Here is a 15,983-nt window from a genome sequence, read left to right as displayed (position 1 = left end):
AATACAGATATCAGTTTTGATGATAATGATGCAGCTGGCTTTGCTCTTTTGGCTTTTGTGTACTCAGCTTTTATGTGAGGGCCAACTAAAGCAATTAAACCACAGATTTTGCAGATGACTCATTTTGTTCTGTGTGGTTTGCCTCCTTGTAGTTCAAATTAATATTAATATTTTATATATTTTAATAACAATGTTATTATGAACTGACTGCCAGGAGATGCATGTTTCTTGTGTTACGCTGGCTGCAGTGGAAATGCTGCATTGAAATAACTAAATTAGTATAAATGTTCAAATTCAAAATTACCAGTGTAAGGTGTTCACAATATCCAAATTATCTCAGTCTCATATGTGTGCACACTACATAAATTTGTGGGAAAAAACTTGTGCTTGCATTTATGTATATAATTGCATTGTGTCAAAAATGTTATTCCAGTAAAGTGTCTTATTTAAAAGTGACATAATGGTGTTGAGCTACAGGCACTGAAACACCATCTGACACTGTGAACATACAGGATGTGATTGACAAAGCACAAATCTGGATTTAATGATTCATACATTTCAAAGCTAAAATCAGAACCCATGTACAGGGAGGAAATACATATTTTACAAGATCTCCCAAATGATCCTATAATCTCCATCTCATTTTTCCCACCAACAGCTGAGAGCTCAGACATATCAGGTGACATGAAATGACCTCACATCCCCGGCCCGACGGATCATGTGACAACAGGCCACCAACATCCAAATCCTCTCTGGATCAAACTACAGCATCATGTACAGTTGCAAAGAAGCAATCACCTAAGTATGCCTATCCCAGGAGGGGAGCGCTAATGCTAATAAAAACGAACAATTCCAATCAGTTAATGTGGATGTGTGTATGGTGAGTTGAATTATTTTGCTTTTGAACACCAGATCACAGATTGTAGTGCTAACCATGAAGCTGAACGTTTGAAGCAGCAGGATCCTGATCAATCCAATTGTGACCTCACAGAAAGCTGGAAATGGCGATAGTAGATTAATTATCTATGTTAATTAACCAGAAATGGTAGTATAAAGCCAGGGAGACTCACTTGTCTGAAATCTATAATGTTGTTCAAATTGTATCATACAAAATACAATAACAACCAGAGTGTGACCCCTGATGTGAACCACCAGTTACATATTAATGAAGTGGTTTTTTAAAATTACCTTCCATCAAGCAGACCTTTAAATTAATTTAGATTCATAAGAGGTTGTCTATTCATGGCTTTTCCCCAAGAGAGCAACCTCGCTCAGGATGAGAGTAAAGCAATTAGAGGCCTTGGTGGTGTGGGATCAGGCGCTCCCTTCGGATCAGACCGAAGGGGTATTGTGGAGGGCAGGTGATGGGGGCAACAGAGACAGGAAAGAAAAAGGGAGAAAAATCACCCTGGGGTAATTTACCGCACTGCGGAAAGAAGTCATACACACACACACACACACACACACACACACACACACACACAACACATATATGTACACACATCAACTTTAACACACACACACACACACACACACACTTACAAACACACACACAGAGCTAGTGTTCATTGTTTTCTAATATTCTTCTGGATTTTATGAATTTAACTTTTTCTTTCTAATCTCTTTTATTTATGTTTTGGGAATATTGTCTTTGTTAACAATATTGAATTGAAATTGAACTGACATTACTATAAATCTCTACCACTTCTCACTTCAACTGGAAATAAAATTTTACCACTACAGGTTGACTCATTGATAAATCCAATGAGGAAAATATCAAACATCTTCTTTTAACAGAAGAAACCATGAGAGGCTGCTTGACTTCACCAACCACATGAGCATCGATCGTCCTCAAAACTCTTCCCATTCTAGGGGTTGCACTCTTGTATCTCCACATACAAAAATGTAAACCTTCAACCAAAACCTGCATCTCAACTGGACACCCAACCCCTCCTTTTTCTCTTGCATCAGCTATGCAAACATGAACGTTTCACTGTGTTCCTGTACATTTAGGTAGTAAAACTCTGCCCTCTGCAGGACTTGAGCTGAACTCTATCTATCTGCGTCAAGCATGACTTGTCTAGAGCCTTGCAAGAGGATATGTATATGGAGATTATTATCCAAGGTGGCATGAAAACAAGCGTGAGGAGAGTGGATCAGCGTGATTTCAACCCCTGCTGGCTGATGATGCACGTGTGAGCTGATGGAGGGAGACACAAGAAGGAGCTGGGGTTGTTCACCCACGGGTCCACCGTGATGGGACGCTCCTGAGTCTAAACAGCATATGGTGCCTCCCTGGGCATCAACACACATCCTACATGTCCAACAACACAGCAGGCTGCGGGATACAAACACTCACACACACACACACACACACACACACACACACACACTACTAACACAGCAGATACACACTATTCTAAATACACAAAATGTACACACACTTCTTCCTTTCGTTCATTCAAAAAAAAAAGAAGAAACGTTTTTTTCCTTTCTGTGAAATACTGTATTTCAACAAATAGTAGATTTCTTCTAATGACACCAGCAGGTCCAGAAAAATATATTTTGGCTTTATGTGATAAATAAAAATAAAAAAGCTTTTTATTTAATATTTTTGTCTTTTTCTTTGAACATAAATACTGCTTTATTGTTTTGTGGGATGTTAAATCTCACACTGTTTGAACCAGTATTAGAATTCACTTTTTAAATTTTCCAACATTTTACAGATTAAATGATGAATCAGTTAATTGAAAATGTAATCACCAGATTGGGGCGTCCTTGCAGCTCACCTGGTGGTGCTAGCGCCCCATCTACTAAGATTGAATCCTTACTGCAAAAGCCATGGGTTTGAGTTCGACCTGTGGCCCTTTGCTGCATGTGATCAATTAAAGGGCAAAAAGCTACACAAATCCAAAAAAAAATAAAATAAAAAGTAATCACCAGATTAACAGATAATGAAAACAAAGATTGGTTGCTAATCCAAAGCATATCTGCTGCCTGTAAAATCAAATTTTAGTTGCATTAGACAAATACAAAATGTCGCCTCCAGAAAAACAGTATGTGTTTATCTCGGGATAATCAATCAATAGACAATGTAATCTACAGAGCGTCCACAGAACATCAAACCCTGTGATTGATGAACTTGTCTTAGGACAACCTTCCCAGTGTTTCATTCTAAATGCTTGACTTCCCCACCATGGCCACCATCTTGATTTCTACAAACATTACATCATCCTGCTGGTTGTCCTTCACTTGACCCCATGCTCAAGTGCTTAAACGGAGGGAATGACATGAACATCAAGCCCTCCTTGAAAATATGCCAAAATTATAATGAAGGCTGGTTATTGTGGTATTAATAGATGCAGACTGTATTTTTGGAATGGAAAATGTTGTATGTTGGTTTTAGTGCTACATTTTCACTCATCGCCAGCTGCTGATGGTGCTTACTGTCCAGGTCTCTCATCGTGACATAAATCATGCGGGAAAGTCAATAGAGTTGTTGGGATTTATGTGGGTTTGGGTCTTCTCTCTTTAAATGATTTGTTGTAGATGAGGGACACAAGCCCGACCATAAAAACAATTCAGAAGCACGAGTCATTTTCTTCAAATCTTCCGCTGACAAGCGAGGTCTCTGCTGTTTATAATCTTCACCCAGCATCCATCAGAAATGAACTAGAGGGTATTTTGATCCAATTGTGTTGCTGAGAACTACACAAATCCATTTTAGGGCATCTTGGGTTAAGGACAGACTATCAAACTGAACAATAACCATGGAAGACACTTACTGATCACACGTTATATAGAAATAAATGCACATTTAACATTCAGTTTTATATATTTTTTTGTAAAATGCTGTAATTTTAAAAACAAGTAGTGTATTTGTGACACATCACTGCTGCAGAGGGTGTAAAGTCAACATATTGCTACAAGATGTGTGACATAATGGTACTAGATTCATAGTGCCTACAGTGACCTGCCATATGTCCCATCAGAGGACACATAGGCAGACCTTGCTCCTGAGTCACAGCCTCGAGAAAGACACCAAACATCTGCCATCGCCTCAGCCTGTGGGACCACACATGCAACCTTCACACACACCATACATGGCCAGCTCCTCCTTAGTGTCACATACAAACCCCCTTCATCACCTCCAACCATCCCCCAGTGCTTAACCAAAGGACAAAGAAAAATTCATCCATTTGACTCTGTCTTACATAATAGACCTGTCTCACCTAGAGAAAATCAGTTGCTGCCCCAATCACGTTGCCTCCCATCGTCCCCCCTTCTCCTCCTTCCAATAAGGCCTCCTACAGTGTTAGTCGTGATAAATCTCCTGCGCCCACCCGCCACGCTCTCCTCCACCCTCCCCCGTCTCTTTCCACAGCCGTTGTGGTGTGTCTCACTCAGGTCCAGCCCTCTGCTTCCACCCTTGTGCACCTCCAAGCCTTCATCACACGGGAACAATCTCCCTCTAACAGGCCCTGAATATGCAGATTGGTTAATTCAGCTGCAGTTGCTCTCTACGTAAATGCATCTGCAGCACTTTCCGAAGACTGAGCAGAGAATAAATGCTTACGCTGGGGCTTTTTTTGGTGCTGGTTAGGGGGGAGTGCCTCTGTCCACGGCAGACTGCAGCCAAGGATGGGATTTTAGAAGCTGGACGGGGCAAGCAGAACTAATAAGAGATTAAGACTTTGACCAAGGCAAAGCTCAAGGCCCAGTTGGTGACTGATCCTGATCTGTTAAGGAGTAATTAATTTAATTGCGCTTTTCATCTCGGCTTAGTAGCATCTGCTCCTGCTGATACACTCTTAGTTTCTCTGCAACTCACCTGGTTATAGCCTCTGCAGCAAACATTCCTTTCACATTTTCCAAACAGCTGAGAGGGCAGGAAAAATACTGCATTAAAAACAAATCTTTCCTAAAATCAAGACACATGAAACAGAAACAGCAGCCTCAGTTTAGCATCCAAACTGAACCAGGGATGCACAGTAGGTTTCGTGCCTGTAAAAGATGTTTTTCCCTTTGTCATGATGAAATATAACGCACAAAAGAATAAGCTGCACATTCAGAATCAACATTGATCCATACAAAGAGACACACAGCGAAGATGGCATATACCCTGGAAAAGGTGACAGTTTACTATTTATTATCATAAATCCTGAGGCTGTCTTTTATAGAGCAACAAATACAAGTCATTAAGTGGCTGGACACAGATTAGCGGTGTAAATAATAAAGAGAATAAGATTTTGTGTAATGCTAGAACAGATGGACTGATGCATCTCCCTGAAGCACTAAGAAATACTGTAAACGCTGCTGCTTTGAAATGGGACAAGGTGTTGTTGATGAGCTCAGAAAAATAACTCCTGCTATATACACAAAGGCATCGGGTGCATAGAAGACTGTAGTTCCCCCCCTCTCCAACTCTGTTGTGCTTTCTGCAGCCTTAGCACTAAAATCTGATTCAAGCTTTCTGTGAACAAGTGTGCTGCTTGCCAACACAAATGACAGCGGGTGTGGGCCAGAGGCCAGAGTCCTCCCCTGACTATCAAGAGAGAAAAGCAATCAAAAGCAGCAATCGATATAAACAAAGTCTTAACTACTATTGATTATTAAGCTCTACGCTGATGGGCAATGATAGTTATGGACCTAAATTCATACACTCAGTTGATTAATATCTTCAGTTTTTTGTTGAAACAGCCAATCAGGCGAGATTTTTATTAACGACTGCAGATCATCCAACGGCTCAGAGGCAGTGTTGTGTCTGTTGTGACATTTTAGTAGGATGCAATGGAAACTGCTCCTCTGCTCAGCATCCTGCAGTCTCATCACTCACTGTAAGGCGGACCGTTACTTCCATCAGCTGCATTTGAGTTTGGGCAAAGTCAGCAAGTTTTCCTCTAGTGCACACACAGCCCGTACAAAAGAAATATACCGGGGAAAGGCCAGGAGCCCTTAGCTGAGCTCTCAGTCTCTGGTGAGATAGTGGCCTCTAGAGCAGTTTGAAGCGTCCTCCGAGTGGCAGGCCATAAAGACAAATGACAGTGATGTGGTAAGTCACTCTCTATATGACTTACAGAGCAGGGCAGGATATGAGGATACAGTGACACTACTCTGCCTTTTTCCATTCAGATGAAGGCTTATGTTTGTTTTGTATGGCTCAAAATCAAGGCCACCACTAATCTGTCAATCACAGCCTAAAAGCATCCACATCCAACATTTCAGTCAGGTTTACTAAATGGGAACTGAATGATGATTTTGTAATTACTTTTTAAATATAGGTCTATTGTTCAATCAAACATGACATTTTTTGACAGAGAAAATGAATGATAACCTTGGAAGGCAGCTCGCGAGATCACAAAATCATGCAAGAATCCATCTTCCCAGGCTTCAAACTATGCGTTTGTGGCCAGTATGAGAAGCTCCCACAGAGGTTATCATAGATGCTGCTAGCATCAGTTGAACTGAAGTTTTTCTTTATTGAAAGAAGAGCAAAGAATTGCACTGAATGCATTTTTAGATGAGAGAGAGTTTTCACTCTTCACTGGCGTCAGTAAGAGTTTGACTACGTTATATAGCTGTTCATCTGACTGGTTGAAGTTCAGCCGCGATAGGCGGTGATAGATGGTTCATCCAATCACCTGCCGAGTCTTTGTCCAGACAGTTTCCAACAACGACTTCCCAATATGGTTCTGTGTAACAAACCACCTGCGCAGTCAGGTTAAATGACTGATACCTTTTATCAAATTGCTTTTAGCCATGCTACTTGCATGTCAGTTCACCACTTTGGATCAGACAGAAATATTTCAGCTGCTGTTGGATGGATTGCCATGAAACTTTGTACACACTCAATAATCCAGAAGATGAATCCTTTAATAAGGACTTTTTATCTATCACCACCAACAGGTTGATGTTTTTTCCTTTCTGTGAAATACTGTATTTCAACAAATAGTAGATTTCTTCCAGTGACACCAGCAGGTCCAGCTTTTCACTTATTTAGTGAAATATCCCAACATCTACTGAACAGACTGGCACACAAATTGGTAGAGATATCCGTGGTGCATAGAGGATGCATCCTAATTGACACAGCACCACTAAACTGAGATTTGAGTACTAACACAGGGGGTAACAATAAATGTGATATGTATCTTAGAGGCAGCTATGCTCTTACAAAAGCCTATGCTACATTTACTGACCAATACTTATCTACATATCTATATTTCAACCTGCTCTATGGTTTTGTGATATCCTGTAATGAGATGGTGCGTTTAAGCTGAATTCACAGTCAGGTCATAGCTGAGCTGTCAACACAATATAATTCCCCTGAGGCGGAGGCCCTCCAGCAGTCTACTGCTCTGTCTGGAAACAACAAAGTACATGTGTGTGTTTCGATAGTGTCTGCTTTGATTTATGCACATTAGACCTCTAAATTTAAAACACAACTTTGTGAATTAATATTCCTTTTGTATCGAAAAACACTCAACCAAAGATATTTCATTTTCTGAATGTGAATATGGATGAAATATATATGTGTGTGTGTGTGTGTGTGTGTGTGTGTGTGTGTGTGTGTGTGTGTGTGTGTGTGTGTGTGTGTGTGTGTCTATGAATGAAATATGCATAAAATAATGAATCTCGAATCTGAACAGTTATTATTTAATACATTCACAAGTGTAGAAATGGCAGTTGTTATTCATGGCTGCTGATGAATGCAAAAGTTCATTAGTCTCTTTTACGTTTTTTTAAAATCTTTTTTCATCTAAGAACGGATTATAAGATTATATGGCTGGGTAGTCAAAATCAAAACAGATTAAATCACAAATTCTGCAGTGAGTAAGTAAACACCTTTGTGTCTCACATTAAAGGAACGGTTTGATATCTTGGGAAATACACTTGCTCACATTGTTGCTGAGCTTTATGAGAACATTAATACCACTTCACGTTTCTGATATGAAGCCATATCAAAGGTGACAAAATCTGCCTTCAGCCACCTCTAAAGTTAAACAATTTACACATTATATCTCATTTGTTCTGTACAAAAATAAATGTGTAAAACCACATGTTGTTTTTACACTGCCTGTTTCCCCGTTTCCAGTCTTTTTGGTAACTTACAAACTGCTGACTATTGCTTCATTTTCAGTGGACAGACTGAGAAAAACAATCATATTTTCCAGAATATTGAAAAATTCCTTTAACTGCAGATACCCAGTTCCTATAATCCTAATGTAGATAATATTTCTGGTGCAAGAAAACAATTCCAGGTCTGCTTCAATAATGCTGACAACAAATTAATCCTTTGCCATCATTACCTCTAAATGGTAAATGTGAATCTGGGATTTGTTTCACAGAATTTGCAACATTATTTTCCTATTCCTGTCATTTAGATACATTTCACTAATCAAAGCAAAAAACCCCACGCTTGCAGCTCATGCATGAGCCCCGTAGGACTTTCTAGATTATCTTCAAATTGTGAGAGACGATCAATTGTGAAAAGTGACTCAGCCAACACTTGCCATCTGTGTGCAAGCAGCGCTTGCAAATCACTTTTGTGCAACGGGTCCCTGGTGACAATCCCATATATGCTGCATCTCTTCTTTAAGTGATATTTAATGATAATATTTTGTCATTGTGTGCTGTTTATCTCACTGATTTTATGTTTTTGCCGTTATGTGCTTTGTGCAATATTTTGTATGTGTATGATTTTCTGTATGATTAGATACATTTTCTTTCATTTTAATTTTCTTTCAGTCACGCTCTAATCACATACAGAGAGTAAAAAATAGTCCTGCAGAATTATTAATTATTCATTACTGCACAACAGCTGCAGAATTCCAGTAGGACTCAAATCTATCAGTACTATGGCCTTTCATTCATAACCAGATCTTTCTAATGTCAGGTTGCTGATGTGTTGGTTTTGTACATTTTGGTCTTTCATTACAGTGTGTGTTTGCTGATACAACTCATTAATGCATTGTGTTTGCCTTTGAGTCAGTTTACTTACATTGGAGTCAAGGAGATCGATGCTGTCCAGACTCTTGCTCCTGTGAATGCGGCCCTTGATGCGGCGGAGTGATGGTTTGCCCTGAATGGTGCTCACTGAGGAGGCTGCTGTGATGGAGCCAGCGGTCGGGCTGGGGTGTATCCTGGGGTCAGCACGGAGGAGGACAAAGAAAAACAACAGTGCTACATCAGGGCAAGTAAGTACACATCCAGCATTGTTGTATCACAGCAGGACAAAGTGCCACAGGGAAGACCAAAAAAGAGGAGGAAGAACAGTGGTCACGTTCCTTGCTGCAAAGGCCACAGTCCCCTGCTGGATAAAATGGCATTTAAAGAAATCTATAATTGGATTTAATGTCACAGAAGCCCTGTAGGGGAGCTGGTGTGAGCTCAGGAAGCACTACAGCTTCAGACACAGAGGGCCTGTGCAGCTCTGTGGGCCACACCAGCCAAACTGTAGCTGGGTCATGGTGAGATATGGGGAGGAGGCACACTTGGCTGACCTATCACCAGTACTCTCAGGAAATGTTTTACCCTTCACAAATGACATACTTAAGCAGCACGGCTGGAACCCTGCTGACCACCATCATTTCCTTTGTGTTCCCAATGTTTGTTGCTTAATTTCTGTGTAATGTGCTGTTTGTCCACATAAGGATGAATGAAGCTGAACTGAACAGAGAATTTAGTTTATCAGTCCATCTAGAACAGGATTATTTTTGAGATCTGCCACATCTATCTCCTATATTATTATATTTGGTACCACTTTTCCATAAGGCACCCCTTATACATTGTTTATAGGCAACTAACTGCCTAATTAATGGATAAAAAATAAATTAATGGATAACAAATCTGGTAATAAATTGATTTTTTCCCAATTATTAATTATGCAGGTTTTTCCACCAAGTAAGTAATTAACTTATTTACGAGGAAGGAGGAACAGCAGCTGGCAACCTGAAAGTAATTCTTATTAATGGCTTATAACCAATAATATATAATAAGAGATGAGTTATTAACTATGAAAAAGGCTATTAGTTACAACTAATAACCGTCTTTAGAAAGGGTGTCCCATTAAAAGGTGGTACCATTATATCTACTACATTACTAGTTGGAGTAGTTGGCACCATTTTTGTCTGGTTGGTTCTAGCTTTTCAATTGTTAAGGATCATCTGCATCGATGTATTTAATATCATTATGAACTGGACAACTGGGCTTTGAATTGTTGACCCAAGCAATGTGAAGATAAGACGTTGGGTGCTGTAACAAGCATTTTTTCACTATTTCGTGACATCTTTATAATAGATAATAATGACTGCACTGTTAATGCTACAGATTTTGCTGTTACCCTCCTTGTTGCTTAATTTAGTACAGAAAACGCTGTTTCCCGTGAATGCACAGTGCCCATGTAGCACAGTGTAGCTCAAATTGGTTCTATTGTTATTGCCTCCTCCTCTTCTTTTCTCTCCTCTCCAGTCTTTTCTCTCAGTGTCATGGAGGACAGTCACTCTTAATGAGGATTTACCTAACACAATATTCAATGAGGCAAAATCCTGTCGACACAGTGCGGCTCAGGGACAGTAGATATCCATTAGCGTGCTCAGCAGCAGGCCCCGAGGAGCTCTCGAGTTTGGAGACTCAGCAAGGGAAATTATATCGGAAAGGAATGAACAAAGATGGGAGGAAAGAGAACATCACCTTCCACTTTCTGTCTGCATTAATTCAATAGTTGCCTGAAGCGGTGTAAGGTGCTTACAGGCTGGAAATGCGGGGTAAAAGCATTCGGCAATATGTGCAGTCAATTACAAGCGACCTCAGATTGTTCTCATAAACAATACAGCAAACATGACTAATGAGAAAAGCTGCTTGGACTGTATCACAGGCCCGGTGCAGTCCTGCGCATTCAGAAGCTAATTTCTTGGATGTTGATTCTGAAATGGATTTCATCCAAAACACCTCAGGCCACAAAGGCAGAAGGTAGCATAGTGCCAGCAACTGTGCCGACTCAGATATAATGTGCGGTGAATGATTTCACATCGCTTGTGTGATGAATTCTTCTTCTCTATCAAATATGCAGGTATAATGTGTTTCACTTGGGAGAATATATAAAACCGTAAGACTCAATGTTAACATCTCCTATTCACTTCATCATGGTTATAGCTTCATTTTAAATTCCACAAGGATGAACAACATTTGGCAGATGACCCCAAAAACTATTAACCTGACTGTGCCAGATGGTCCAAATCTCGTGATTTTGTGATCTTGCAAGGTTAAAAAAACTATTGCCAACATTATGGAAAGTCAAAAGACCGTTTACCTTGTATATTTTATGATGCGATCTCATAAAATAGGACATTGTTTTAGAAATACGGTGACATTCAGAGTTAAATGTTAGATGGATAACACTTTCATGTCAGGAGACAGTAGCTTCATATTTAGTGTAGAAACATTAAAAGTATGATTGGTTTAAGCACAAATACTGTACACAGGGGGAAACAGCAAGCCTGGCTCTGAGAGGTAACACAATCTGCCAACCCGCATCTCTAAAGCTCACAAATTAACATGCTACATCTTGTTGGTTTAATTCATATAAAAACCAAAATGTAATTTTTTTTTTACAGGGGTTCATGTGCCGGACCATCCCTTGGCCTAGTGCAGCCATACATATATATGTGTATATATATATATATATATATATATATAATACAGACTCTTTTCTAACACCTTTTTTGACTTTACGTGACTAGCCAAATATGTAGAAATACTTTTACTTATATGCAGAAAGGGCTTTTTCGGTTACATGTTTTCCGTTTTTTCGTCCTTCCTTTTCTAGCCAGCCGGTAACTGCTGCTAACGGACTGGGAGCTCAAGCCACCGGTGGTCCAAAGCTCAGTCTAGAGCTGCAACATTAACCACCAACACTGCCCCGGGGGTAAAGAAACGACTTGTTTAAGACAGAGGATGAACTAAGGGGCTGCATGAAGGCCCACTATAAGATGCATAATGTTATAATACATCATGCAAGGTTACTCTAGTGGAGTCTCAGCCTAAGAATAAAGAGCGGAAAATGAGCATGATAGGTTCCCTTTAACTTCTGGACAGAGCCAGGGCCAGCTGTTCCTAACGGACAAATGTGAGGCAAATAGCAAAGACTGAGAATTGATTATCTTGATCAGTAATGGGCTAATCTTTTTTTTGCCATTTAGTTTTAGCAAACAGATCGGGTGCTTGATGTGTGGCGAGTTCACAGCACAATAAGTGTCTGCTAGACCCTGATATGATGACTGTATTGGAGTCTTTTCACTTCAAAAGAAAATGGAATAAGATCAATGGCAACACGCCTCAATGGCCTGCACTGTCCACTACAGAGTGTGATAATGTAGTTCACAGATAAGGTAAGGTCAAACAAATGCCTGGTGCTTTTACAAAGAAAGGACAAGGAGCACACACACACACACACACACACACACACACACACACACACACACACACACACACACACACACATACACACACACATTAATCAGCTGCAGTGCTTCATGCTGTCGCTCTGTTCCCTCTCTCTCAGTCTGCCTGGAGGAGCCATCAGGTACTACGATTAGTTCAAGCAATAATGGCTACTGCTTAATCAGCAGGTCAATAGGCAATGTTACGCTTTATTCCTCTCATCCTGGCCACTGCTATTATAAGACTTAACAAGGAGAGCCATCCTGACCAGTGTCTGGTGCACACACAGACATAATAAAACGCACACAGACACGCACACTGTAAAAAGGCAAACAATGTAATTCAACATCCGCCCGAGCCTAAGTGGGTTATCTCCACACAGTAACCACACTATCTGTCTGCTTTTGTTTTCTTTTTTGGAGAAAAGGTGCTGGTTAAAAATAAGAGGAAACATTACATAAACAATAGACTTGTTGTATTATCCCTGCAGGCCTGCAACAGAGTGTAAAGTTCATTAAGCCAGGTTAATGCTAATCTTTGGCTGTGTGCAGGGGGGAGTGGGTTTTTAAGACTGCAGGCAAGAGGAACATCTGTTTGCAAAGACTAATCCTAATTTAGAGAGCTGCTGCTGCTGCCGTACAGTCTTTATCAAAGACAAGCGGCATTTGCCTCCTCTAATTTTGGGAGAATGTAATGCACATGGTACACACAGTCTCTGCTCGGTGGATGGTGTCAGTGTTCAGGCAGAGTGGTGTGTAATCTCACCGCCACACGCTGTGAGATCAGCAGAACAGGAAGCAGCTCTGACCATTTGACCAGAAATGGGACAGAATTAACGCTGCAATTATATAAAGAGCAACCTTAAAAACAGTATTCCTGTATTCAAATGCAGTGAAGCCTTTTTATTGTGTTTAAATCTGTTTCTGTTGATTTCACATCCCGTCATACATCTGTATGCTAAATGTATTTGTGATTGAAGTAAATATGATCTGAAAATACATACGGTACAGTGCCTTTACACATCCTAAACAAATACATCAGAATGAATCTATTCTTTTATTGATCAATTGTTTATTCTAGGAAGTATAAATAATTATAAATTGTGATCTTTACAATTTACAATGATATCAAAGAGAAATCCTCCCATTTCTTAATATGGACACACGGTGTTAATAAATAAAGAGCATTATTGATCTAAAAGGTGACTTCAATAAAGATATCAATATCATTTGTGGAAAAAGGTTAAACCAATAGTGTGTCTTTTTCTAAAACCCTCGCAGAGAAAAGATGAGGGACATTTTTTGTCAATGCCAGGTGTTAGGTAAGAATATTAATTACAACAAAAATGTGAAGAACTACAGTTACATGATGCATTTATCATTAAAAACATCTTTTTTTGTGTTTACGATTCATGAGGTGTCAAAACGTGCTGCTGTACTCATCTGTTTTGGTGACAACGTTAAGCTATTTAGTTGACAATGTCACAACGCTGCATTTCAGTCAGGTGGAAAGACACACTGTTTTCTACGGGCTTTAGTTTTTTAATCTTTTATTTTATATTGTCCTTACAAGTCTTCTTCTGTTTTTACATTTGTGCATATATTTCTTATTGCCTTATATATATATATATATATATATATATATTATTCTCCTTTATTGGTGTTACGTGCCTTTTTTTACAGATGAGCCGTACACTTTAAATTTGTACATCACTTTGGTCAACTCTGGTTGTTTTAAATGTGCTCTATATGAATAAACTTGATTTAATTTGATTTGATCTTATCTGCATAAGAGTCTGAAAATGTAAGCCTATCAAATAATTACATAAATACAGCACATTTATTTGACACGTTTTTGTCCAAAGAGACTTACATTACCAAATGACCTGTACACACTGTGTTTTTACACATTTATCTTGTATAGTACATGGTCAAAATGGATGAGAAACAAGTAGATGTATAACTATTTCAAATTTACACACATATTGTAAATGGTATATAGCAGCGTGAGCCACAAGGAAGGCAATTACAATACATTTTTACATTACAGCTAAACATTCTGTAGTATTTTGTAATAAGTATTTTCCCACTTTTCCTGTAAACCTTTGGGTTTTCATTCATTATGGTTTCAGTATATTACAAAATTAGCATATTAGGATAAAAACGAATGAGCTGACCATCGGGCATCAGGCAAATACTTTACAACAGTACCTATTTGCAATATCTATTTTGTCAAAGATCAATGGGATATCGTAATGATCTTTACATGCAGATTGGTTTGAAAAGTCTGTACTGCATTGTGTTATGATAATGTGACTTTAAATGCCACGACATGATGTTCAGTGTAATAAATTACACAACTAAAGCAGATCTCAAGTACCGTTTGAAAATGAATGGAAAACATTTAGCTTGAAAGGTAGAAAAAATACATTTAAATATCAGAATCACGGCAATGTAATTTGCAAAATGGTTGGTTGTAACGAAACGTATGTGCAGTAAATGGACTGAAAAATGCAAAATCTATATGAGGTCCTTCAAATGAATGAAAAATAAAAGATTTTGAGATAAAAATGCCACTAATGCATCGTCAGTGTTTCGAATTGATTATTACACGAATAGCTCAGCGTTTCCCCTTTATCTCATAGTTGGTGCTACTGCTTTTCACTCCAGCTGTAAAAAATATTCAATTTTAACAAGGTCAGAGGTTGCTCTAAGAGTTACATAACTAGTTTAGCCTTTTTTGTATTAGTGCACTGCTGTAGATGAGATAAGAAGCATTTTTCCAAAATCCACTTAAATATGGAGACGTAAGTATCACAACAACAATATCAGAAGAAACATGAAAGGAGCTCTTTGTCTCAGAGAAATCCCTTATCTTCTCCTAGGGGGGCAATTAGGCTAATAAGAGGATGACTAAGAAATATGATTAGCCAAAGAGACCAAGAGATATAAAAGCTGCATGTGATAAAGCGTCTGACCCCTGCTGAGGTTACGGCATCCCTTTTGACTTTGGTGACATCACTCTGTGTTTATAAGAGATGGTGGTCGTGTTATCGGAAAACGTTTGAACTGAAATGCAGTAAAACACTTGAGAATATCATATTACACCACATTAATAACTATCAACTAAAACTGTTGTGCACATTCAAATCTCTGAGGTAATTTCACGTTATAAGAATCAGGTTGTGGTTGAGTGAACATCTGTAAATCTCCTTTGATCGTGATAATCTTTCTCAAGACATTATGAGCTCCAGAGATTTTCAGCACCAGTGTTTTTGTCCTTGCTTCACTCACAGGAAATGGTTCAGGAAAATGGTTCAGGTTGGCTTTAAAGAGGTGACGATAATAGTTAAGCCTCTCACACACTGGAGCCATGCCAGTGTCACTGCATTATATGGGTAAATGATCCACAGCGTGTGATACATTCTGAGTTTGTGCGAGACACTTGCTATCAGAGTGCCATTGAGCCTATTGACTCCTAATTAACCGTCTTTGCTTTCAAACAAGATGGTAATCCGGCTGTAATTAGGGATACTATGTCACACA

General features: G+C 39.2%; 1 protein-coding gene across 12 annotated transcripts in view; it reads right to left on the bottom strand.

Moving 5' to 3' along the window:
* tjp1b (tight junction protein 1b) overlaps positions 1-15,983 on the bottom strand; it is a 64,636-nt gene that overhangs the window by 36,968 nt on the left and 11,685 nt on the right. For all 12 annotated transcript variants that reach the window (XM_051383059.1, XM_051383058.1, XM_051383063.1 and 9 more), the window contains one exon: positions 8,999-9,140. In XM_051383059.1, the coding sequence (XP_051239019.1) occupies positions 8,999-9,140 (142 nt within the window). The remainder of the gene's footprint in view (positions 1-8,998; positions 9,141-15,983) is intronic.

The sequence above is a fragment of the Dicentrarchus labrax genome, unplaced genomic scaffold (assembly GCF_905237075.1).
Source record: "Dicentrarchus labrax unplaced genomic scaffold, dlabrax2021, whole genome shotgun sequence".
Classification (NCBI taxonomy): Eukaryota; Metazoa; Chordata; class Actinopteri; family Moronidae; genus Dicentrarchus; species Dicentrarchus labrax.
Note: the sequence above shows the minus strand (reverse complement) of the source record. Positions and strands in the feature narration are given on the sequence as shown.